This window comes from Urocampus carinirostris, chromosome 10 (genome assembly GCF_059441175.1).
Source record: "Urocampus carinirostris isolate Australia breed hairy pipefish chromosome 10, RoL_Ucar_1.0, whole genome shotgun sequence".
NCBI classification, from domain to species: domain Eukaryota; kingdom Metazoa; phylum Chordata; class Actinopteri; order Syngnathiformes; family Syngnathidae; genus Urocampus; species Urocampus carinirostris.
Genome location: NC_142358.1, coordinates 33,243,312 through 33,269,273, shown reverse-complemented (window position 1 = coordinate 33,269,273; position 25,962 = coordinate 33,243,312). Strand labels below are relative to the sequence as shown.

General features: G+C 39.2%; 2 protein-coding genes across 2 annotated transcripts in view; one reads left to right on the top strand and one right to left on the bottom strand.

Moving 5' to 3' along the window:
• LOC148358785 (tumor necrosis factor receptor superfamily member 19-like) overlaps positions 1-1,147 on the top strand; it is a 51,562-nt gene extending 50,415 nt beyond the window's left edge. Inside the window, exon 11 of the mRNA XM_088345531.1 lies at positions 733-1,147. Within this exon, the coding sequence (XP_088201657.1) occupies positions 733-737 (5 nt within the window). The 3' untranslated portion in view covers positions 738-1,147. The remainder of the gene's footprint in view (positions 1-732) is intronic.
• Positions 1,148-8,092: 6,945 nt separating this feature from the next.
• On the bottom strand, positions 8,093-25,669 carry LOC148358784 (mitochondrial intermediate peptidase-like). Its single transcript, XM_088346167.1, has 19 exons — positions 24,932-25,669; positions 24,349-24,522; positions 23,759-23,847; positions 23,601-23,687; positions 23,445-23,508; positions 23,170-23,352; positions 22,358-22,514; positions 19,983-20,031; positions 19,562-19,622; positions 19,425-19,477; positions 19,154-19,307; positions 18,996-19,073; positions 18,150-18,357; positions 17,732-17,841; positions 17,566-17,640; positions 17,291-17,407; positions 15,613-15,734; positions 15,472-15,545; positions 8,093-8,320 (listed from the first exon to the last, which is right to left on the bottom strand). Exons 1-19 carry the CDS (start codon positions 25,076-25,078, stop codon positions 8,220-8,222), a joined length of 2,103 nt encoding a protein of 700 aa, XP_088202293.1. The 5' UTR covers positions 25,079-25,669; the 3' UTR covers positions 8,093-8,219.
• Between the last annotated feature and the right edge of the window lie 293 nt (positions 25,670-25,962).

Here is a 25,962-nt window from a genome sequence, read left to right as displayed (position 1 = left end):
CCCCGACCGTGCATTTCTGACCCAGGCCTTCATCCGTTAGTGTCTGCCACATGCCCCCAAACACAAGCCCGCAAAGTTTCCCCGACTGGGGATTTTTAACCCAGGTCTTCATCCACCAGTGTCGGCCACAAGTCCCCAAACACCAGCCCCGGTTAGGCTGGTTAAGATTAGGGTTATGCTGGTTAGGATTAGGGCTCGGGTTAGGGTGGTTAAGGTTAGGGCTCGGGTTAGGGTGGTTAAGGTCAGGGCTCAGGTTAGACAGTTTGGGGTGTCCCCAGCCCACTGCCCGAAGATGGCTGGGATTGGCTCTAGCGCCCCCACGATCTACTGAGGATAAACGGTTCAGATAATGGATGGAAGTTCATTTATTTGTAAATTTGACCGTCTCCCCCACACACAAGCCTCACTGCACGACCCTTCTCAGACTATTGAAAGAGGCTCTACATGTGAAGCAAAACGAATAAAATTTCTAATTTCCCTTTACATGAGAAAACATTAAAAGCATTAGCATCAAAATCCAGAATATATCACAGACTGTAACAGATGAATATGACTGTGAGCATTTTCGTAGAAGGTGTGCCTGAAAAAGAAGCGCACTGTTGGCACCAGGTTAAAATGACGGCACTTGTGTTCGAGGAACAGCTGGTACGAGAAAGAAGAGTCGACTTGAAAGCGGCTTTGCGTTTGGCACAGTTCGCTGATGTCGCTAATCGGTGTGTGTCCGTCTTCCAGGATGACAAGCATTGCTCCGGAATCCCACAGCTTGGTCTCACCCCGAAGGCGGCAACCGGATCTCTCTTCACAGGACTCCCTTAAGACGTTTCGGCTAAACAAAAGTGAAAATGTGAAGTGGCCGCCAATCAGCTGGTGTCGGAATCAGGGTGTGTACACTTTCTTCATGGCCAAATTTGAGCTTGTATTAAGGACTTTCAAAGCCAATATTTTTCCAGTATCAAAAGAACCAAACCAATGTGAATGTTGCCACAAATTTATCTTCCGCATACTTCGGCATATTTAATCTTGGGTGCGCATTTATCAAGAAAAAATATTTTTAGATCTGGAAAAAAAAATCAAATATTTGTTTGAGACAAATCTTTCACCGATGTTGGCTAAAAATGACAGGTGCCGGAAGTTGTTCTGATAACATACATCTCATCTCATCTCATTAGCCGTACCGCTTATCCTCAGTAGGGTCGCGGGGGGCTGGAGCCCATCCCAGCAATCATCAGGCAGTGGGCAGGGGACACCCTGAACTGGTTGCCAGCCAATCGCAGGGCACACAGGGACAGACAACTCATTCGCTCATTCACACCTAGGGACAATTTGGACCGGCCAATTCACCTGAAATGCATGTCTTTGGAATGTGGGAGGAAACCGGAGTGCCCGGAGGAAACCCACGCAAGCACGGGGAGAACATACAAACTCCGCACAGAAAGTCTGGAGCTGGATTTGAACCCACGACAGGTTCCCATGACATGAACTGTGCCGCACAAGCGCTAACCACTGCGCCGCCGTGCTGCCTACCAATTAAATGATATCTTCAATCTTTGAATAGCCCATAATAAACATCCATAAATGATAAGTAATCCTTGCACAAATACACATTTAACAGTACCCTATTTAGGTGTAGCATGCACCTGTCCCGTAGGAGGCGATGCCGCTTCACTGGACATAGCCACAATAACTAATGCGTGCTGCCGTTATTCACAAGGTAAGAAGAAATGCAATGGCAAAGCAGAGCCACTCGAGAGCAGTGTTATCGACATTTTTTTAACATATGTTGAGAAACCTGGCAACAACGTCAAGCACTTCACCCAAATTCAATCACTTTTCCATCCTTGAACACATTAAAATTAAAGCATTTTAAGAATTTCAAACACCCGTACGAACCCTGAGGAAAGAAGTTAAAAAAATGGAGGAAAAGCGCCTAGATATCCGCAGTTTGCAAAGAAAGTTGCACCATTTGCCATGAAGAAATTGAGGACAATGGTGGGAAACTTGAGGGATTTGTGGATAATGTACAAAAAGTAAATAGTTACATATTTTTGTTACATACTGACTGATCATGTGCTCTGTTTGTATTGTAGTTTTGACGGTGAATGTATTTGTTTTACACCTTTGTAAATAAAACACTGGAACACACAAATGTTTCCTTTGTTAAACCTGTATACACTGCTAATAGACACCTGCCTATATAAAGACCACCTTTTTTTGATTGGCAATGTAAAACAAAGGTACAACTCAAAATGGAATATGTATGGGTTGTAGGTCAAACCCGGGGACTGCGCCTCTTGTGGAAAAACTACTTGCCACTCTGATGGAAGAATTTTTTCTCTTAACCCTTGGGTGCATCACCTACGAGTACATACACTTCTCTCTGAGAGTTTCTGAAATAACGTCTGCCTGGACGCCAGGGGCATGCATCTTTTACGTCAGGCGTACAACTTTCAAAACGTCGCTGCCCGGTTGGCTGACAACTTTTTCAAGAAGAAGAAAAAAAAAAAATTCGTTTTTTTTTCCCTTCCCTTTCAAATCAAACGTTTACTTTATTCCGATTTCGAAATCTTCGTTCAGTTTGGAAATTTCGGTTCGTTTGGCAATTTGCATACTCGACAGCTGATCGGAAGCCTGCATCGAATAATTTCGCATATCATTTTCCATAGTAGACACACAGAGAACACAAGAAAAATGGATAAGTGTTTCGGAATCAAAACCTCAGCCCCAGAAGAAAGATTCAAAAGAAGCTAGCAAAATTAATGACGCTGCAAATCGTAAACGTACATTAAAAGCATCGTGGAAACAGGAGTTCACGTGGCTTGTAGCAGACGATGCATGAATGAAGATGAGTAAATACAGGTACATGCTGACGGGAGATGGAAAACAGCGATGTCATATACATGCAATGAATGTTAACAGTAGATTTATAATAAGCGTAATTTTAAAGAGTTGTTCTGTTATATATTGTGAATTTCCCTGCGGGTATGAATAAAGTATCTATCTATTTTCTGATTATCAATCCTTAATACTTTGCAACGATGTTTTTTTTTTGGCGATTAGTCTTATTGTGTTTCAAGTTGTGAAAAATGGGCAGGCAACTTTTCAGAGTTGTCTGCCCTGGTATTCGCTAAATTTTTGCCATGAGTTTCAGGCACCGTCTATGAGTGTGGTCGAAAATTGTTGAAGGATTAATAAATACACTAACGGCATAATTTTGATTTAATGTTTGATGAGGAATACCTGGAATATGACAATATTACAACTATTTTTAGAATAACAATCCATGGAGTCATTTTTAACCCCACTGATGCATCCAAAGGTTAAAGGGACACTGTGTCATAATTTGACCACTGCATATCACTCACTCTATTATGTGTAGAGGCGAGATTGGGCCTTAAATATAGCCTGACCCGACCAGCTGGTATAAAAGCCCGAGCTTTACTTTGTGATTATGATAAAGAATGGTTTTCGATAGAACTGGTGCACAAAAACGGTAGTAAACCATAAAACCTCGTCTAGTAACGCAAAGGTTGGGAAGTAACAGAATAAATGTAATGGCGTCGTTATTAGGATATAAAATAAATGTATTCGGTTACAGGTACATTTACTTAAAATAAGGATCACTCTGCAGGATTAAAATTTTACTTAAAAGTATATTTACATACAATGTGCTAATAGACAAATTGTGGTTAGCAGCACAGGATCTCCGCAGGGGACCGTGCTCTCTCCGTTCCTATTCACACTGTATACATCGGACTTTAAGTACAACTCTGAGTCCTGCCATGTGCAAAAGTTTGCCGATGACACTGCGATCGTGGGATGTATCAGAAATGGGCAGGAGGAGGAGTACAGGAAATTGATTCAGGACTTTGTCCAATGGAGCAACGCAAACCACATGCACCTGAACACCACCAAGACCAGGGAGATGGTGGTGGACTTCAGGAGAACCAGAACTCACCCGGTTCCTGTAACCATCAAAGGAGAATGTGTAGAATTTGTCCAGACCTACAAATACCTGGGTGTGCAGCTGGACAACAAACTGGACTGGACTGCCAACACAGAAGCTCTATGTAGGAAAGGGCAAAGCCGACTTTACTTCCTCAGAAGGCTGGCCTCCTTCAAAATCTGCAAAAAGCTCCTGAAAATATTTTATGAGACAGTTGTGGCGAGCGCCCTCTTCCATGCGGCAGCGTGTTGGGAAGGCAGCGTCATGAAGAAGGATGCCTCTCGTCTCAATAAACTGGCGAGGAAAGCGAGCTCTGTTGTGGGCACAGAGCTGGACAGCCTGACAACAGTAGCTGAGAGACGGGCACTGGAAAAGCTGCGGTCAATCATGGACAATCCATCGCATCCACTACACAGCATTATCTCCAGACAGAAGAGCAGTTTCAGCGACAGACTGCTGTCACTGTCTTGTACCACGGACAGACTGAAGAGATATTTTCTTCCTCATGTCATGAGGCTCTTTAACTCTACCCGGCAGAGTAAAGGCCCACACTAAACCACACCCCCTACATTGCATATTACCGAATTTTATTGCAATATGTATTCTGTGTAGCACTATTTAGATATTCTATATAACACGCTACAGTGGGCATTTGCACGTCACATTGGGTATTTGTATATTGTATTCTCTTTTCTTTATTATTGTATTGTTCTCAGCTCAGGGATGCTGCTGGAAATGTGAATTTCCCTGCGGGGATGAATAAAGTATCTAACTATATTATTATAATTTCAATCACTGACACTCGAAAAACAGGCTTTAACACGATGTGTTCACCGCTCATGGTAATGACCGTCTCTGTTGCACGCATTGTACAGATTTCATGTTTGTCACACTGTGTTGCAGGTAAAAGCACTATTCTTTTTGTCTGTATTTTTTTTTCCTTCAATGTTATACTCATTTTATTGAATTGGCTTGAGCCTGCAGTTTCGTGTGGGCACTAGTAATGCAATCGGGGACATATCGTAAATATGATCGTCTTTTTGTATTTTGCAGTTAATCGGTGTTCCAAAATCACTGTACTGTTATATTGTGAGAATATTTACTTGGCCGAGTAAATGCAAAAATTGTCAAGAGGTTTGGCATCCACACTTCAAACAAGTAAAAGTTGGACACAAGACATCCCAAAGTTTGTTGGAAATTTAGAAAGTAACAACCTGGTGTGTTTAAAACAATATTTGGTCCTTAATGTGCTCGTAATGTGAACTAAAATATCTTGTCTGCCCTGTGAAAGGAAAAGCTTGTTTTTCTAAACCTATACTAAGTGGGTAAAATTAGAGCACTTTTTGTAAGACTACAAGCAACTACCTGACTTTAGTTTCTTCCAATTCTTTTTAAAGGTTATATAAGGGGTGTAAAACAGGCGGCCTGCGGGCCTGAAGGGATTGAACCCGGCCCGTGAGACAACGCTGAGGGAAGCGCGAGGGAAAAACGAGCTGCAGGTTAAAATATGTCAGCTTGGTGTTGTCAAAGCTAGGTGCCTCCCACAAAAAAATTTCTTTCTCTCTTGCTCTTTCTCCGTCTCTTTGTTCCTCGTTGTGTCTTTCTCTCGGTGTCTTTTTACCTTCTCTCTCTTTCTATTTCTCTTTGGATTTCTTTCTCTCTTTCTTTCCCCTTTTTAACTATTTCTCTATTCATCTCTTTTGTTTCTTACATTGTCTCTCCCTTTCTCCTTTTGGATGTCTTTCTCTTTCTTTCCCCCCCTCTCTCACAATTTCTCCTATCTCTTGTTTCTTAATTCTCTCCCTTTTCCCTTTCTCTCTTCATCCCACCTTCTCTCTTTTTCTCTGCCTCTCTCTCTTATTTCTTTCTCTCTCTTTTTCTTTCACTCTAATCTACTATTCCAGCCCCGGAGAGAATGTTTGTTCTATCCTGTGGCCCACGAGTTAAAATTAGCTTGACACCCCTGGGTTACATTGTTCATTGAGCTCAAACAAAATCTAATAATTTTATTTATATTATGTTAATATTGTTTTATTAGCATATTTGTTATCAGAGTAATCGAAAAGTAATTGAAAGTATTCAAGTTACATTACAGTATTATGGTGATTATGTTACTGATTGCATTTTATCAACAGGTAACTAGTAACTATCAGATTACATTACTAAAGTAACCCTCCCATCCCTGAGTAACGCACACGTATAAATACTCTATGCACTTTCAATCTTTTACATCACATTTTAGAAGGGGCACTGTGTTATAAGGCACACTTTCAATTTTCCGGCCTACTTGGGGTTTTCATGTGCGCCTTGAAGTGGCTTGTAGTCTGGAAAATGTTTTATATAAAAAAAGACAAAAAAAACACTAGTCTGCTGCCACCTACTGACGTAGATTAATGTTAGTCACCAGGCTGATTACTGGAAGAAAACAAAGCTACTGAACAATGGCATGTTTTTTTGCAAAGATAAAAACGGGCAATTCCTGGCTGAAATCCACTGCGTTAGATATCGCCAGGGGTGACGGAGCGTCAACAGTCACAGGAAGTAGCTACAGTGTCACCTCAGCTGCTAACTACCATATAAAAGCGTTAATATGAGCTACTTGTGAGCTTAGCACGAGCTCACATTTCTGCGTTTGGCTTTAGCATGACCCACCACTCGGCCGCTTATATTACAGGGGAGTTCATGAAGGGATGCAAGTGTCATGGGGATTTCCAACTCTTTCTATCTACAGCCAAGAAGTGCAACAAAACACGGCACGAGCGCTTTTGAACTGGCTCTTGATAAAACACACTAATATCGTCTCAGTATTGTAAAATGACAGACATTGTTTGATGGTGAATGGTCTGCATTTATATAGTGCTTTTCAAGTCACAGAACACATCCCATAGCGCTTTAAATGTGCCTCACACTTATTCATTCGCACACACAAACACATCGATGTATCAGTACTTTCACAAAAACTAAAAGGTGGAAAACATGAGTACCGTAAATTTCGGACTATAAGCCGCTACTTTTTTCCCAAACGTTCAACCCTGCGGCTTATTCAGTGATGCAGCCAATTTATATAATTTTTCTAACGGCCGCCAGCGGCGCTCGAGTACAAAGGGTAAGATTTAGACCGGTGGAATATATGCACCGAGGAAGACTGCAACTTCTTAGCTTGTGCACAAATTAAATAAGCGTAGAAATATCCTCACCATGCAAATTGCAAAAAGAAAGCTTGAAAGCTGTGTCATGTGCCTAAGTGCAATCGAGCAGTCCGAAAAAAGAAGGAAACAGAGCTACTGCACGTAAACTTTACTCTGCGAGCGTGTTGCTAGCGTGTTTTTGAATAAGGGAGCGTGGAACGACGTCTATATGACAAAGTCTCTTTCCCAAACTGAGGACGACGACTTTAGTGACATTAGTTATTAGGAAGTAGATGAGGACAGTTTTACCGTGATTATTACAAGTACGGTATGTTTTTTTTAACAGTCGTTTACTGTGTTGCGAGCGTGTTGCTAGTAGCGTTTTGCTACCCTTCACAGGCACGGTTTGGGATGAAAGTTATATTATTATTCTTAACGCTTTGAAAACTCTCTTGGTGTGTAACCCATGTATAATATGCATTTGCACCTGTATATTTTTGTAATGTATTTATTTGAGACACTTATTCTGATATTTTGCGAATTAAATAAGAGGGGCGGAGCAAACGCGGGCTGACGGGAAGTGGGGTAAAGGTGAGTGAGACCTGTTGTCGCGGCGGACAATAGTGGATATTTATTTTTCCCACCCTTACCTTTGGGAATATAGACTTTTTTTCCTTGGATTAGTTTCAACGGGTACCCGGACTCTGCAGGTCTGCATCAAACCTTGATTTATGAACTGTATATGTTAATAAAGGACATTTAATTTCAACCGCGTGGCTTGAAGTCGGGTCTAGATACATTTAATGTTTGTGTTACAATTTTTTAACGTGGGCGCTTGCGGCTTATATACAGGTGCGGCTTATGTATGTACGAAATCGGTTTTCCTCTGAAAATGTGGTGGGTGCGGCTTATAATCAGGTGCGCTCTATAGTCCAGAATTTACGGTACTTGTTCTATTATATAAAGAAGCTTGGTCCCAGAGTAGAAAATGTATTTAAAATGAAAGTTAAGAGTCAAAACATGTCAGCAATCTCAAGTTCTTATTGTTTAATACTTACACATTCTGTAAATTTTGGCATGTATCCCCATCACATTGCTGTGTGGGTCAAATTTTCTCTGTTAGCGAATGTCCTTATGGCCGAGACATATCAGCTCTCTGAATCCATGATGAAGGTTTCAAAGTTTGGCTGCAGCTCCGAAACAAGTGCTTCCACTAAATCCTCAATCGAGGGCCGCCTTTGAAGCATACCTGTAACAGTAAAAAAGGCAATGCCTGAGTATCATTCAGATTGCTCAAAATTATAATTCGTTCACACACTTTGTGTGATCGTTTGCAAAAACAAAATTTGCCATGTTTAAATTGGCCTTTTGTGTATTCGAAAGCAACCACGGTTTGCTACTTTTAATGAGTTTGTCAATACATAGTGAAGGATTTTATACATTTGACTATAAAGGGTTTTATACGATTGACTCATAATGCAATAAAGATTTTCATTGAGGAGGCTTTAATTCAATGACAGGTCAGGCTGTTCCAAATGCAGAATATTTTGTCTAGTTTTGTTAACAGGACTCTGACGGAGGACGGCAGGCGTTGTTTTGAGAAACACTCGGGGTTGTTTTGAGTACCCCAGACATAGAGACGCTCTTCCCCGAGATGGTGAAGCCCAGGGGGCTTACTTGGCACGCTCATAGTAGGAGTCAGCAAGCCGTTATGCGGGGAGAAGATGGCCAATAAGAGAAAGCTAAAGGACTTGAGAAAAAAGCTTCCCAGAGACTCCAACGTCACTAATTCGGTCGTTTTAAATTGTTAATGAAATTAAATCTGCCCCCGTGTGGAAATGACGGCTTCCTGTTCATCTTTTCCCTCAAGAAATGAGCGTGCATAAATTGTTGGGTGAATGTAGGTTGTGTTTGGTTAATGGCGTCGGATAACTAATTCGAACAATTTGGTAAACGCTACATTTTGATAGTAAATTTCAACAATAGCTAACCACAAATGCATGGAACCAGTGGCTCTAAAACAATGTTGTTTAGTACATAGTATATACACAGCGTCTTTGTGAGACTACTCTGCTCTTCATTTTTTATTTGAGCAGCATTATATTACATCCATGCTTTATTGTTCATACAGTGAGAATAATATTACCTACATGATTATAAAGCATATTACCAGCAAGCACGGTGCACGCTTTGAGGTTTTATGTTTGTCAGTTTTCATTTTACTTGGGGTCATTTTTTTTAAATTTTCCATTGCTGCTTCTTAAAAGATTGTTTTTACTTTATTCCAAGTATTCATGTCCAAACAAAAATATGAAAGCCACAAGTGAGTTAATGCCATTGTATGATGTGAATTTGAACAAAACATATCTACTCAAAATTTCAAAGACGGAATTGAGCATTTAAGGACTGGTGCCAATACCAGATTATTTCTAAAGGTGTCGGTCGGTCCATGTTAGTTGGTCGTCGATATTGCTTTTTAACAAAAATATTACTTAGGGACTCCTAGTTTGACACACAACAGGGCAATAGGGAGAATGGCATCAAAACACATTTTTATTAGTCACACTTTTTTTATACTCAGGCAGTCGCTCGGTGAGTACATCTTCTTTACATATCTATTTATTATGATATTTATGTATTTTAAATAAAGGTTTTATTTTAAAGAATTTATTGATTTCCATCTAGTTATTAATTCATTTGAATATATTTAAAAAATTGAATATAAAAAATTATAAAACATGTACCAGACTCTTTGCAAACACCGGAAAACTACAGCAAGGCACACGGAGCAATTTACTTGGATAGATAGATAGATAGAGATAGATACTTTATTCATCCCCGCAGGGAAAGTCACATTGTGAGCGGATTTCTGCACACACAACCAACACACTCTCTCGCCCAGTGCCGTCTGTGCCGAAGTTATATAACTTTGTTCGCACATTGTTTTGAAACCATTATTTAGGACAAAAATATGTTTGTCAGTTCAGTCTCATCATTGCATACATTTCAATCAGCTTTGAAGTCACCAAAATTAGAACGATACATAAATAAGCAAGAAATAAATCATCTACAAGCCAGATATACTCATCAACAGTGGGAGGGAGATCAATTTCAAGAAGTTTACTTATATTGATATGGGACACAGGCTCTAACAATATTATATCATACATTTTATCAAATCGTCAAACGGCACACAGTGTAATAAATAGCTTTAGTCTGGAGAGCGGGTTTGGTGTTTTTGTTCCATTTGTTTGTCAGAACATATAGTGTGTCAACAAAAATCAAAATATTTTGCTTTTATGGCTCTTTGGGTCAAAACAATCCAAACCCCTACCTCTAGGGTCTGCGTGAGTTGGGCTTATTCATTAGTCAACACCAAGAATACGATTTAAGACAAAACAGAAACACTGGTTTACTAAGGGGCTTTCCCCCCAAAACACAAAGTTGGGAGCAAACAGGCAAATTCAGATGTGATCATCATATACCCGACAGTTGACGTTTATTCTACTACAAAGTAAACAGGAGCGTCGTGTGTGTTTAGTAAGTACATTTGTACGTGAGGTCATGCGTGGAACACTCCTCTTTGCTGGCATTGCACATCAGTAGAATGCTGGCTTTGAAGTCGCTTGCTTTGCCCCTGTGGATTTGCCTATGTCAATAAACGCGTACCCGCAATGACTCCCTGACTGAGTTTCCTGCATGGGTCACACACACACATGCAGACACGCATGGCTGAAGATGCAAACACGTCCACTTGGTAAAAACTCTAGGGGTGGGCGATACTTGGATTGGTGAGGATCTGATCCAAGTAAATACAGAGTAGTATTCATATACTGTATAGCGAATTGGAGTAGATCTTTGACATTTATAGCAGTCAGCGGCAGTGAATGAGTTAATCTTTCTCAACAAATTCATGTTACTGCAAATGGTTATTGTTCTGAATGTGAAGAGGGGGATTCATTTGCACTTGGTGCAGGGGGGATTAAGACAAGTGGGATATTGGACCGCAGCCACCCTAAAAGAGTGGGCTTGTGTGTGGCACTTCAAAAACAACAAAAAACATAACATAACTTTTAAAATTGTTTGCTTGATTCTATTGTTTTACATAATTTACAGAATTTTATAGCAGCTATTACGTATATACAGTTCATGTTTGAGGCTCTCAGACCTTGAAACCGATCTCATACTAGACGTTCATAAACAAGCTCCTGGGGAGAAAATTCACTCTCCCTGGGAGATCCCTGGGAGAGTTTGGAATAGAATGCCGAGATAACCTCGGAGTCATAACAACGCTCAGCAAGATCTGATTGGACTGGTGAGGAGCAAACGAGGGGGTGTGGAAGAGACTAGACAAAACACAAGTATGTAAATGTAAAATATTTGAGGAATATGTTGTCTTAACGGACCACACATCAAGTGTCTGAGCCTTTGCATGCACACAGAACGTTTTTAAACTGCGTCACAGAGCTGCAAATCTAGAAAAGGACTCACTACTAGACCAAAAGCCAAAATGTGTGCAGAGAAGGTTTTAAACGATGACACCCAATTTCAGATTTACAAGCACGCACACTGGAAGGCTTGTTTATCTACTTACAAGAGTGGTGGGAGATTACCATCGAGTCCAGTAAAGACTTGTGCGACTGCTAAACAGCTCTGAGCCCGTTAGCATGTGATCTCTTGGGACAAAACGCAGAAGAAACATTTGGAAATTGCTTTCAAAATAGGTTGGCCACTGATTGGAACCTCTTTGAAGAACGCTACTGTTTAAAATACGCTCACGGTAAACCTACCCAAAAATATACCCTATTCTTATGGTTTGTGCAGACCTCTGGAACTGGTTTTGAAAAAAAAAAGGGAATGTAATCGTGAATTTATTTGTGGTTACAGTGACAAATAATCTGCAGTAGCAGTCTGACAAAAATGAGCAGTAGAAACACCAAACTATCATATATATCTATTACCCTTGAGGTGATTTAAAGGTAATAAGGTTGTGTCAAAACAGTGCAAAAAACAAGGTTTTATATTTCACTCATTTACTGCTGTACATTAGAAAACTATGTCTAGCCGACCTGAAAGCTTCATTGTATCTGGCTCTTGGTCCTCAGGGCTTGGCCGTGTTCCTGTACTTTCATAACTTTAATTGGGTCCTCGCAAGTTTGATCGGAAACAGTACGGGTTTGTACGCTTAAAAAGAGCGCAAACCTCAGCGTGCAGTAACTTGAGCTGTATTGTGATTCTGTAGATTTATGCACAGTAATATGAACGGAATTAAGTTTGATGCAACACTTTTGTGTCTGCTTCAAGTAGTTTAAAAGTGCCTGCTCTAGAATATGTGTAACATGTGAAGATGCAAGAAATTACACTTAGGGTCCAACGTACAAGCAAATGATGGTATCAAACTTCAAAGGATGTAATTACAGAGTGTGTGGGCTCATTTCCTTAAACAACAGTTACAAGATCCGGGAAGAGTAGCAAGACTTTAGTGGGCAGTACACACACTGGCAAAAGGCTTCCTTAGCTGATTGAGTGACACTTATGGAAACACATCCAGCTTAATTCAACATTTGGGAGCTTTTGGCCATTTTAAAATGCCAATGTTTTGCTAAAAAACAGAGCCAAAGTGGCAATTTTCTTCAAACCTTGACTTAGTGGGGTTTACAACCTAAAAATCTCTTGAAAACGGACAGGTGCAAACTTTTTACAAAAAACAGTTTTATTTTATCAGCCATGCTCACAGTATAGTGATACAGATAGCATTTATGAACTGAATCTCATTTAAAAGGGCAGCACGGCGGAGCAGTGGTTAGCGCTTGTGCGGCACAGTTCATGTCATGGGAACCTCCTGCGTGGGTTCAAATCCAGCTCCAGACTTCCTGTGCGGAGTTTGTATGTTCTCCCCGTGCTTGCGTGGGTTTCCTCCGGGCACTCCGGTTTCCTCCCACATTCCAAAAAAAAAACCATGCATTTCAGGTGAATTGGCTGGTCCAAATTGTCCCTAGGTGTGAATGGGCGAGTGAGTTGTCTGTCCCCGTGTGCCCTGCAATTGGCTGGCAACCAGTTCAGGGTGTCCCCTGCCCACTGCTCGATGATTGCTGCGATGGGCTCCAGCACCCCCCGCGACCCTACTGGGGATAAGCGGTGCAGCTAATAAGATGAGATGAGATGAGATCTCATTTAAAACTCAATTTTAAACAATTACTTTAAAAATCTGGGGCACACGAGAAAATAGATACATTTTGGATGCCAGATTTGTTTTTGAGAGAACAGTCTAAAACGGGTGCCAGAAAAACAGTAAGACAAAACTCAAAAAACCCGCTCTGAAGACAAAAGCCAATCTTCAGCACATTTTATTTCACTGTGTGATGTTTGATGATTTGATCAAATCTATTAATTAATAATTATGCCGGGGCATGTGTCCCATATTAATATAACTATACCACCTAAAATCCGTTTCGCTTCTGCAGGGACCCAAGAGTGGTGAAGTTCATTTTGACTGGCATTTTTGTCCTAAATAATTGTTGCAAAACAAGGTGCAAGCAGTGATATTTTGTAAAAATATCATGAAATACTGCACAAATACCAACGTATTTATCTTCAGTGCAGCTGCTTTTGGGCCAGGAGAAAGAGTATGCACGCCCTGTGTATAGCTTTGCCCATTCCTACTGCTCACCCAACCAAATTGCTCTAGGTGCTATGCTAGGGTTTTTAGTAAAATGTTTGTTTCGGGTTGAATTTTGTTTTGTGGGTATTCATAATAAAGGATCTAAACAATAATAATAAATTGTTTAATGAGCTTCCATATAAAATGCTATTTATCAATTTACAGCCACACTGAGGTCTGTTGGTGTGAACTGTTGTTAAAATTGAGTATTATAAATACTGGAACCGACACTGTGAGCATCAATATTGTCTCTGCATTGCGGCAATCATGTAACAAAATATTTAATAGTTGCACAAGTTCATTTTATCGCCGAGCCATATGTACTCACGAAAAGAGCCATATATGGCTCACAAGCCATAGATCCCTGGTCTGAAAGGTTAGTCGAGCTGCTCGGTCACCTCTTTTCTTCTCCTCAGATCCCCTCTACTCTTTTTTGTGCTTCTCTGCAGCTTTGAATTTCAATACTCTTTCTACTTGAAAACAGCCAGCAGCACAGAGGACAGGGAACTGTGTATTCCTGGATAGGCATTAATGGATGCTCACTGTCTTGGCTTGCTTAGAGAAAAGTCACACACCTCAATTTACATGGGTCTTTGTTTGAAAGATTATATTGTTCTGGATTGTGTATCCTATTCCAGTTTCAAGTGACCTTTTTTTGATTCTCTCAACATTCACTCTTTCTCTCTCATACTGAAGTCATTACCCTGGAAATGAACCTCTCTAACTTTACAATGAATGACATATGACGCTACAAAAGATGACAAATGATAGCGACAATTTTGGTGAACAAATTGAAAGCCAGAGGCAAATGGAACTGATGCTGTTGATGTATCACAGGAGTCATTCAATCATCTGAGAAAGAAGAATAACTGAGACTTAGGAGACACCCTGCAGAATTCTGACCAAAAATTGACCAAAGCCCTCAGCAATAAAAAAAAAAAAGCAACGCAACAGTATTGCAGATCACAACAAAAGGTTGGCTGCCATTTAGTGTGCAAAACCGTCTGCTTGGAGTTGTAAGTGGGGCACAATGTTGGAGGTGAAAGGAGAATAACTACAAGTTCTTCTTGCCATGTGGTGTCCTGACACAATACAGCCAGAAAGAACAAGCTATACCCATTGACAGACCCCCCCTCCTCAAAATTGTGTAATATGTGTGACCAGTATGTATTAGTACACCATTAGTTGGCATTGCATCTTTGTATAAACATAATAACATAAGCCATAAAAAAATTGAATTTTCTTTCAGGCCAAACTTTTACCAGGGCATCCAGTTTAAAGCAACCTTAACATGACATCTGATACTTTATGTGCTGCAAAACCTTTCTGAATGAGCAAATGAACTATTAAAAAAACTTCAATTTTCTCTTTCAGTTGCGGGAATTGAATAAGTTAAAATAAATAAAGTTCAAAATGAGTAAAACAAAGTAATCAGAGTACATTTTAGAGATAAATAGACCGGATGAATCAAGAAATAAAGATTTTTCTCCAGGAAAACAAAGGTAAAGGATGAACAACTGTCTCTAAGGAGGTTCTGTTTTGAAGACACCTGTGATGCTAACTAGAAGACACACCTTGGTTAAAAATGTCCCTCTGGTAGCGGTGGGCAAAATCATTCCACAAAGAGGCCCGTATGAAAAATTGGAATGCGTGCCGAAGGCCAAGCCAACTTGTTACATGTTCATTTGGTTTCACTGGAGAGGCGGTTGCACAGATTTATCTGAAACTGAATGTATTACCTTCCACCATCAACATGGGTTCCTTGGCGCCTCCATGGGCCAGCATCTCCCGACGGTAACGCTCACCCATGTCCCTTACAAACACATGAAATAAGTCATCAATAAAACAGTGGCGTTTTGATCCAAAATCTTTCATCTCACCTGTTCAAAGGATCCTGAATGAAGCACTGCTTCCACACCATTGATGCCACAGCTCTGGACATCAGGTAGGAGTAGTATTTGGCGCCATAACCGATGAGATGACTAAATCTCAGTTGCCAGGCCTGTGAACAAACCCAAAATGACATTGAAAGGGAATTGCTTTTTTTCCTGTTTTTTTAATGCAAAGATAAATATACTTGAAGAGACTGAGGAGAAATCACTCTGTATGTAATTGAATCAAATTTGAGAATTTTTTTCTTGACATCACTATAGTGTTTAAAATCACTCGGAAAAAATACCGGAAAAAAAAACATCAAAGCTGAAGGAGGCGGCTCCTTTTTCAAAGGACAAAACATGGAAATTCCAAAACAGTGGAAGGGTTCCTCTAATCTATTTTGTGTGTAGTTGCCCTGGGGTCCTTCAGCATTCACTTTTTACGGTCTCGACAATATGCTGGGAAATCCTGGGAAAGACACCAGCTGTCAAGGGTAAGAAATAAACAAAAATAAAACAGACCTCCCACAAATCATAAAGTCTGGCCCTACAGTTATTTACAAAGACTTTTGTTCCATTAAAGGTTATATTTAAAATTTGTTGCACTTGAAACTGTATAAACCACTCCTTACATTTACTTAGCTGAGGACACCATTCATGTATATCTTGAAGATGGGCCAATTACAGTGTCAAATATATTCAACCAAAGTGTTCTACAAATTTTGCAATTTTTAACAATGTATTTTTTTCTATCCTACTTTTTTAAACTGTTTAATCTGACTTAACAGTCACTTGCAGGCACAGGTTTTAATCAAAAACCCATTTAATAAAATAAAGTGTTATCTTATGGGTAATTATATCTCTCTTCATGCTGTGATTTTCAACTTCTAATACTATGTTTTTATAATAAAACAAAGGAATGATTTGCATTTTTCCATCCTATTCTAGCTTTGTTGGTATGTAGCCTATGCAGACAGTGTAACACCATTTTGCCCGGTTGCAAACCACATTTTTCCCATATAATGGGAAAACCGTGAAAATAATTTTGTCGTGGTGAATGAGAGTTGAAAAGAAAACAAATAATTATTATTATAGTTTACATGACAAAATATCTATGTATAAATATCGGTAGCATCTGAAAAAAGCCATGAGGCACAAACTGAGACATGGATGAAGAAATACAAATCAGGCCCTAAAACAGCAGTGTAATCTCATTGACGAGAGATACCAATACACCCAAAAACCTCTGTCGTGTCTCCATTATGATGGTTTTTGATTGTCTTATGCCTTCTAGCCTCTTCTCCTGGCCCACAGCCGTAAAAGTCAGGGATATAATGAAATGTTTTTCTCCCAAAATGGAATTACAATACGAGTTTTTAATTGTTCCTCAAGGGAAAGCTTATTCAAACACCAGATCTTGGAAAATATGTTATTCTTTCAAACTGTGCTGGGATCAAATAAGAAGAAATCAAAAGGGGTAACAATGACACCTTGTTGCAGCTTTTGGCATGAACTTTAACAATTGTATAGGGACACCTGCACAATTACACTCTTTTTCATCATTATTAATTGCACAGAAATGAACAGGACATCAAGTTAAGATGAAAATATACGAATCCGGTGGGAAATTTAGGATACAGCCCTAATGCTTGAGCAAACAAAAAGAACATCAACAGAAACTTACTGTATTGGGTGTGTAAGGCAAACCGTAGTACTTCTGCTGCATGTCCTTGAGGATTTCAGTGGTGGATAGGTTTTGGGGTTTACCGTGGTATGTCTGGTCCAGTGCAGCATAGAAAATCTGTACATGAACATGGAAAAGGACCAGAACTGTAATTCATTGTCAACAATTTTGAGATGAGCTGTTCAACAGATAAAACCTAAAAATTGGGACATTACAAAGATGTTCAATGCCAGATTGCAGGTTTTTTTTTTTTTTTTTTTTTTCATTTGTTGTACCTGCAGCTGGGTGTCTGCCGCACCGCACACCTTCTTGGACTCACAGAGACGAGTCACCATACTTTCAGGCAGAGGCTGACGAGACCAAGTTCATCCGTTATTAAAGTAAAGCAAGGAATGGCTACAGTTTGAAATGCTGCTTATGATGCATACGTTTCATGTATACCTGCCCTGTTTCATAATGACGTGCAAACTGGCTGACGACTCGATAGTCGGCGGCAAAATACTCCATGAGGATGGAGGGCACTTCTGCGAAATCTGTTGCGCATCTGGTTCCTGGAGGATTAAAAAGAGGGAAGAGGTTTGGTAAGAAAACAAAGAATGACAGAAATTCCACCCCCTAAAAATCTCAAATTATAAAATACAAGAGTGGGGCATTATCTGAATTGTCGTTTTTGTTCTTTTTGGCACCCAACAATTCACTAATCTAAAAACACTGAACATTATTATTTAAATCAGCAGTGTGATGCTCTTTTCAAACATATTTTAATCTATTTCTCCTAATGCATTCAAATGACATAAATCAAACACAAATAAAACCTTAGAATAAAATAAAAATGTAACACTGCGCCTGCTGAGCTCACCTGTGACATGCTGGTAACGAGTGCGTCCCAGCATTGAATGTATGGCATGACCCATCTCATGGAAAAGGTTCTCCATCATCCCAGGAGATAGCAAGGTTGGTGCACTTCTAGTAGGGTGGGGCAGGCTCAGCATCAGAACTACAACGGGCAGCTGGTATCTGCCTGTCTCCTGGCAAGAGCGACCGCCCCGGATTGTGAAGTGACAATCCTGTGTGGGCGAAGAAGCAAAAGGGCAACCATTGTTTCGTTTTTTTGTGAGTTTCTTTTCACAGTATTACAGGTTTATAGCACTCCGGATATTACTATCAGGACACGCCCCCCCCCCAAAAAAAAAACATTCCTCGAAAAAGTGCTTAAATAGTTGTTAGCGATTTCCTCCTATAAATGCGGGCTCAATCCCGTTACCTCTGCTTCCCGTCCATTTTGTAATTAAACAATGCCCTTTTACAAGAAGACGAAGACAGTCAAGGGTGCCTTAGCTTCTCCTTAGTCTGTAATGCTAAGGGGGATGACTATCTAGAAGTTATTGGAGGCCATAAACCAATTGACATCTTTATAGAGGTTATTATAGTGTTGTGAAACTCAAATTCCAACAGAGAGTGCTGCAATGCAAGAAAAAGCACAGAGGCATAAGTGAGAGGCGCTTGTGAAAAGACTTGGAAGAATAAATAAGAGTAAAACACACTACTCTTCTAGCGTCATACTTATTCTTTTGCTAAAAGTTAAAAAAGTATGTCGTCAAAATCAGTTCTAATGTAACTGGTTTGAGCTGAGTGAAGTTACTTACTACACTATTGCACTGATAAGGATTATTAACAAACATTTGCTGCATTTGTTTATACTCACTTGGTGAGGTTTATCTGGCCGTTGGAAAAAGTCACAGTAGATATATCCAAGCAGCCCCTCTGTTTCATGCACCACAGCCTGGAATATGTGCAAAAAGTGAAAAATTTAGACCTGCTAAGTATTCAACCACCCTGCTAGCAGAAATGACAACAGCATACCAATTTGCGCACATCGTCGCTCCACACTTCCCCAACGCCGGGGTGCTCGGACATGAGGGAGACACCGTAGAGCCGAGAGAAGAGAATGTTCAAACCCTCCATGCAGGCCCCCAGAGAAAAGTATGGACTGTACAAACTGGGCTCAATATTATATCTGAAACAGAAATTATTTTATGAATATTTATTTGTGTGCCCTTGTTCTTGTTTATGTATGTTAGCATACATGACTTGGCAAAATAGAGCAAATCACACCTAAAAAGACCATCCTAACCTTTCAGCACGCAAGACTCCACTGAGGAAGGGATGATCCCATGGCATAAGCTCCTGTGTCAAAACAATGAGAGTTCTTGAGGATGGGAAACATTTGAACATGACATGCATCTGTAACATAAACAAGACGTGACCTACAGAATGACGAGGGTTGAGTTTTTTCTTCATATCACTCATCATCTTAAAGTCCAGTGCAGTTCTGTCAAGTTTGGAGGAAAAAATAAGATCACTAGCATATTGACATGGGTAAACCATTCACAGCTAACAAATGAATTCATTTTTAATTGGGTGGAGAACATGCATGAGACTCTACTCAAATAGTATATTTTATTTTGTTTAGTGCTTGTGCTCATTACTGAGTATTTCATTAAGAGTTTGCCAAACTCAATTCATCAGTTTAAAAAGAAAAAAATTAGAATGCATATCCTGTATTATAGCTTCGAATTATTACATGTATTTTTCACTATTTCCCTCTATTACCTTTTAACAGTCAAGGGCCCATCAATGATAAATAATTTTAATTAGATTAATATTTTATAGTTTCATTTTAGAACCGTACCTCTCTGACAGCTTGTCTGTTAGTAGTTGAAGAAACCTCATCACTGTTTCTGTAATGAGAAAACCAAATTACACATAAAAAAACAAATAATCATCAAACTCCAAAACCCCAAATGAGTGTATGATATTTTTTGAGCGGGGAAAAGACAATATATAAAAACATGTGCAGGTAACAGGGATATAGAGAGAGCCCAAGTATGTAATGTCAAGGCCATAATTAAAAGCATATACACAATGAGAAAAGTAAGGATTTGTTTCTCCAATTGTCTTTAGTATTCAAATATAAAAAGCTAGAAATGTGAAGCATGCTGATCAACAACTATTGTGTGGGAGTAAAGAAGCTCTGTTTAAACACTGAGGTTATTTTTGTGCTCTCCTTAATAGAAACTTAAGACAGTTCCTGAATACAAAAGGCTGCAACAACAAATCAATAAAATCACTAACTAAGATCAGGGGTGTCTAAACCTTCCAGAAACATGTCCCAACTTGATAAGCTGAAAATGTGTGATGGCCGACTTCTGCTTGGAATTCTTTGAACAGTCTTTAATAAATTAACCCTCCGTGAAAGGTTTGAAGGGCTTGGCAATCAGTCTCACAATCTCATAGCTCGCCTTTGTAGCATTTTCATTTGACTCGCAGGGTCTCGTGAAAAAGTGCTGCTGTGCTGTTAAATCAGCTTCCAGTTGCTTCACCATTTCGCAGCGTTTGTTTCCAGTTAACTTTTTGTAGCCAGCATATTTCGTCTGGTAGTACCTTTTGATATTATATTCTTGGAAAACAGCTACGGTCTCTTGGCAAATTAGGTAAACGCAGTCGTTTTGGATTTTGGTGAAAATATAAATACTCCAATTTCCACTTGTCCTGAAAGTAGTGGTCCTCACAGTCAACTTTCCTTTTCCTTTTTTATTGACAGTAGCCATATTGGAATTAAGCTGGGCTAAAATTCTCAAAGAAAGCCAAGGGTGAGGTGGCCTAAGGGCTACTGGCATCAACTGATATTTTTTTTTTTTGTACAAATGTATTTCATACTACGGTCATCATTACAGGCCGTATATTATTGATTTTATGACAGAGGCTGGGGGCTAGTAAAAATTTTATTACGGGCCGTAATTAGCCCCCGGGCCGGAATTTGGAAATGTGACTTAAGATCATCGATTAGTTTCTCAGCACGTCCATTCAGTGCAAATAGAGTGCATGGTTGTAGTCCCATATTAGTCCAGCAGAGGGCGCATTGAGACCATATTTTGAATTAAACTAAAAGTACTGTAGAAAACATGCAATGTACAATAAGATGTAGACGTTGCAGTTTTAAGTAGATGAAGACATATATTTTGATCAAAAATCACTCATATAATGGACATTTCATTAATTAGCCTTACTTTAGTTATTATATAGAGATTTGGTGAAATATATATAAGAGCAATATAAAATCATATATTCAGTTATAGAAGGCTATTAGGATAGTCATATGGGCTGGGATATAGTTTATAAAATCCAATATGATAACAGTTGAAAATGTGGTGAAACGCAAATCCATATTATTAGTATACAAAGCAAGTAAGCAACATATTCAACAGTTGTTTTAGAACAGAGCAGACATTTATAATCTCAGGGAAATCCAGAACTTAGGAGTCCAGTATTTTTGCACAATATCAAAAAGTCATTGTCGACCTTAAAATGTCCCTTATTTACATCAATTAAAATAATATGTACCTTAAGTATTTTGGGTAAATGAACTAGCATTACTATTGTAAGTTTGAAATGTATTTTCTTTATCTTCCAATTTGCCTTTGTGAGGTAAAGTTCTGTTTTTTGTTTTGATTTTACAATAACCAAAAAGGAAAAAATGGAACAGGGGTAGGTACTTAAAAGCTTTGGCTTTCATCTTACTCCCTTTGGGCATATGTTTATTGTAATAAATAAAAAACAACAAACATCAGACAAAGTACTTAAATTACCCTCCGATGTTGCCTCCCTTTTTCTGCACTTCATAAAAAATAATAATTCATATTTGCAGGTGTATAGCATACATTTGTATGTGTTTGTTTATTTATAAGCTATTTACTTTTAAGAATATTCAATTTTCTGTCCGTCCAAAATTTCCATATTTTAATGAAGAGAAGGAAATTGAAAAAATGTTTTTAAAAAAACAGACTGATCGATCAATCGAAAATCTACTGATTCATCGATTATTAAAATAATTGTTAGCTGCAGCCCTACTGCATACAAACAAATTGATTTAACTTCTACAGAATGTAGTGAACTTTGGATGTCAGAGAGATAAATGTCACAAAGATTCCTAGGGAGCATACAATCTATGTAAAACAACACTGCAATTTTTTGCAGCATAGAACATTTATATTGAACATAACAAACCTGGGGTTGCAGCCATCGTTCCCTTTAAGGCTCTGTGACCATAGGACTCGTATCCCACCAGTGTGGCCAACTTGTGTCTACATCTGAGGAGTTCCTCCAGACACTCCATCAGGTCTGCATTTGGGTACAGGTAAATCCGGTAGGCTAATTCTCGCAACTAAAAATTTGAGACAGTAACAAGAGAAGCTATTAAGGCTCAAAACACATAACATACTTTTTCCAAAGAGAAATATGATGGTTAATAGAAATTATGGATGTTTTTCAATTTAGTTTATTATAGTAGCTGTGCAGGGGAACTATTTCTCTGAAGGGTGTAAATTAAACGGGTAAAACTAATTAATGACACTAAAGAATTATAAGCATATACCATATGTTTATTTTTTCAAGGGAGTCATTTGAAAGTTAACTTTTGAGTTGGATACGAAAAGGACATTTGCCTTTTTTTATCCAAGCACAAATAATAAAGCTTTGATCACACTGATTTAACAATAATTAGTCCAAATTACAAATAGTCAAGTGAAGTCATATTTATTTGTGTAGCCCTGAATCAAAGTCTCAAAGGGCTGCACAGACCACCATAACATCCTCTACCTAAGGAAAGAAAAAATAGTGTTGTATCATTGTTTGAGAAGTGGTTCAGAAAATAGATAATCAACTGTTCATTATTGTAAAAAATAGTTTTTGATACAATTTGTATCCACCATACTCCTTTATGCATTGACCTAAAGTGCCCTTCTTCAAGGATTTATAGAACAAGGGCCCCACCTACTGAGCAATGAAAGTAAAGTTCTGCTCTTGATACAGTGGCTTACCAAATCATCTGGAGAGTCAGCATGTAAACCCCCAACTTCCAAAAAACTTCCCGTGCTGGCAAAGTGCAATTGGAGATGTTCAGGAATGCCAGATCTGGCAATTCTGTTGGGCATGTGAGAGCCAACCAGGAAGTCATTGTTCAAATCCAAGAGCTTAACATGGAGAGCAACTGCCTCTTTCCTCTGTAACAGCAATGTACCACAAAACAAAAATGTTTGTTAATTCTGTGTAGTGATGAGACGGAAACTATGTCCACATACAAAAAAGGACTCACCAAATTCTCATCAAGATGAATCCCGCTGATCTCAAAGTCAAACATAAATAACTCTGCAACTCTCCTGCAAAAACATTGCAGACGCCAGTTTTTATTTTTCCTCTTCTCAATTTCACAACTTTATTGTTCGATTTTGAATGACATGTGATTGGGCACCTTGTATCAGGGTCCAGCTGAGCCACAAGGTCTGGCCTGTCCAGCAAATTCTTTAAACTCTTACATAGCTCCACATTAGTGTTCAACCTGAAAGAAACGTTTCTGAGTTGGCTTATTGACTGACATGGATGGACTGATATGACATGTTGCGCTCTTACTTCTCCACAACTGTTCCAATCTCAATGCATGTCTTTTCTGCAGCCTCACGATATACAGGATCAGGGTGTGCCACTTTAACAAAATCCGCCTGGACAAAATCGCAAAGAATCACATTATACCTTTATGAAGCTTCAATTCACTAAGCAGTCAGCAAAAGTCCAAATCGGACTTTTATTAAAAGAGGGCAAAGTAATAGTTCTGAACAAATAAAATGTATTTGTTGCCATATACTGATCAGAAGAACAATTCTAACCTCATTTCAGATGGTCTATAAACATATGTATAATTATGATGTGATCTACATGCTGCAGTTAAAAATACCATGACAGGAAAAACTCAAAACATGACACATTTTAATAAGCCAATTACAAAATGGGATTAGAATTTTGTTTATACCATAAAAACACTCATGAGTACTAGTTTTAGATTGTACTCTGAGCCTCGGAACCTAACTTACCAAGTCTGCCAATTTGCAAAGACCATCAGACAGCTGACCAAAAGCTGTTACAGTTTAAATGTGATTGGAATTTTGTTGATAACATAACACTCATGACTACTAGTTTCATATTGTACTCAGAGCCTAACTTACCAAGTCTGCCACTTTACAAAGACCATCAGAGAGCTGGTCAAAAGCTGTTACAGTTTCGACCCCTGGGGCACAAGTGCATGCCTTTTCGACCAACAGTTGTGTATTTTTCAGAGCTGTTTTTGTGGCCACCTGGAATCCTGCAGGGGAACTTAGTTCCGGAACACCAAACAAACCCTGTAACCACAGATTAAAAGCATACCTAAATATGTTTCCAGCACTTGATTGGGATTATATTGAGGCTAACTTGATACATGCATAGCCAACGTATGCATGGTTTCTATATACACACACACAAAACAGTACCTTTACCTGCGTGCATTTTCTATTTATATACCAAAGCCATTTCCCCCTAGTGTAGTAAGAATTACATTAAAAACATTGTATTTGTGTGCTATTCATAAAAAAATGAGGCGATTCAATACATTCTATAAGGTATTATAAAACGTGATGCCAGTCATCTTGTAAATTCTTATTCCTATTCCTAGCAGAATACAATAATAAACTATGAAGCAAATCTAACTAAATTATATGGAACATTGTTTTGTCAAAATAAAGGGTAGCATAAAACCAATACAGTACTCACCACATTTTTCTCAAACAATTCAAGTTTCTTGTAGGGTTTGGCATTGAAAGCAGCGCCGACAGGTGACCATGTTGTAACGTTCTTGCGAAAATACCTCCACAGACTTCTTTGCTTCACATAGTGAAATAAACTTCTACTCGCCGACATTTTCAGTCTTTAGCTTGGGAAATTTAACGTCCGTTTCTGATGCTTCTTGTGTGGAGTCAAACTGTCAAAGGACATGCTAACCCTACGTTCGGAGCTAGCTTGATTTGGATCGTGTAGCCAATTTTGCAAAGTCGTGAAACGGAAACGTTGTACTAAATAACGTATAAATAACGTATAACACACACTAACATCTTATAATTTATATTAAAAGGGCAGCATTTGTCACTTGCCAATTTAACGAACGACGAGTTACAAATGATAACGAAAACAGTCTAAGTCCCTGTGGCCGTTTTGCACCATGTGCTGTACCACGCGTTTCTATGAAAAGCGTAACGAAATATATTTTTATAGACGGACTAACATAGATGTGTTGCAGATATTCTGTCCAGATATCGAAACACGCATAATTTAGGAATTGTTGATTTGCCGAAAGTGTGATACAGGAGAACTTGATGTCATAAGTGCGCGCCTGTCATTTATGTGTAATTTTTGAGCTTTGCTTTCGCATTGCATGCAAATGGAAAATATTCGTATGCCTCTCCACGTTAATACTAAAAGGCAAAATATTCAAACGAAGAGAAACGAGAGTTTGACATTTAGAATGCTTGTATTGTCAAACCCTGACGTCATAATGATGCGCCGATTCTACGCCAAACGAGTACTGTACATCCATCCATCCATCCATTCATTATCTGAACTGTTATCCTCAGTAGGGTCGCGGGGGTGCTGGAGCCCATCTCAGCTATTTTCGGGCAGTAGGCACGGGACACCCTGAACACCCTGAACTGGTTGCCAGCCAATCGCAGGGCACACAGGGACAGACAATTCGCTCGCTCATTCACACCTTGGGACAATTTGGTCCGGCCAATTAACCGAACATCCAT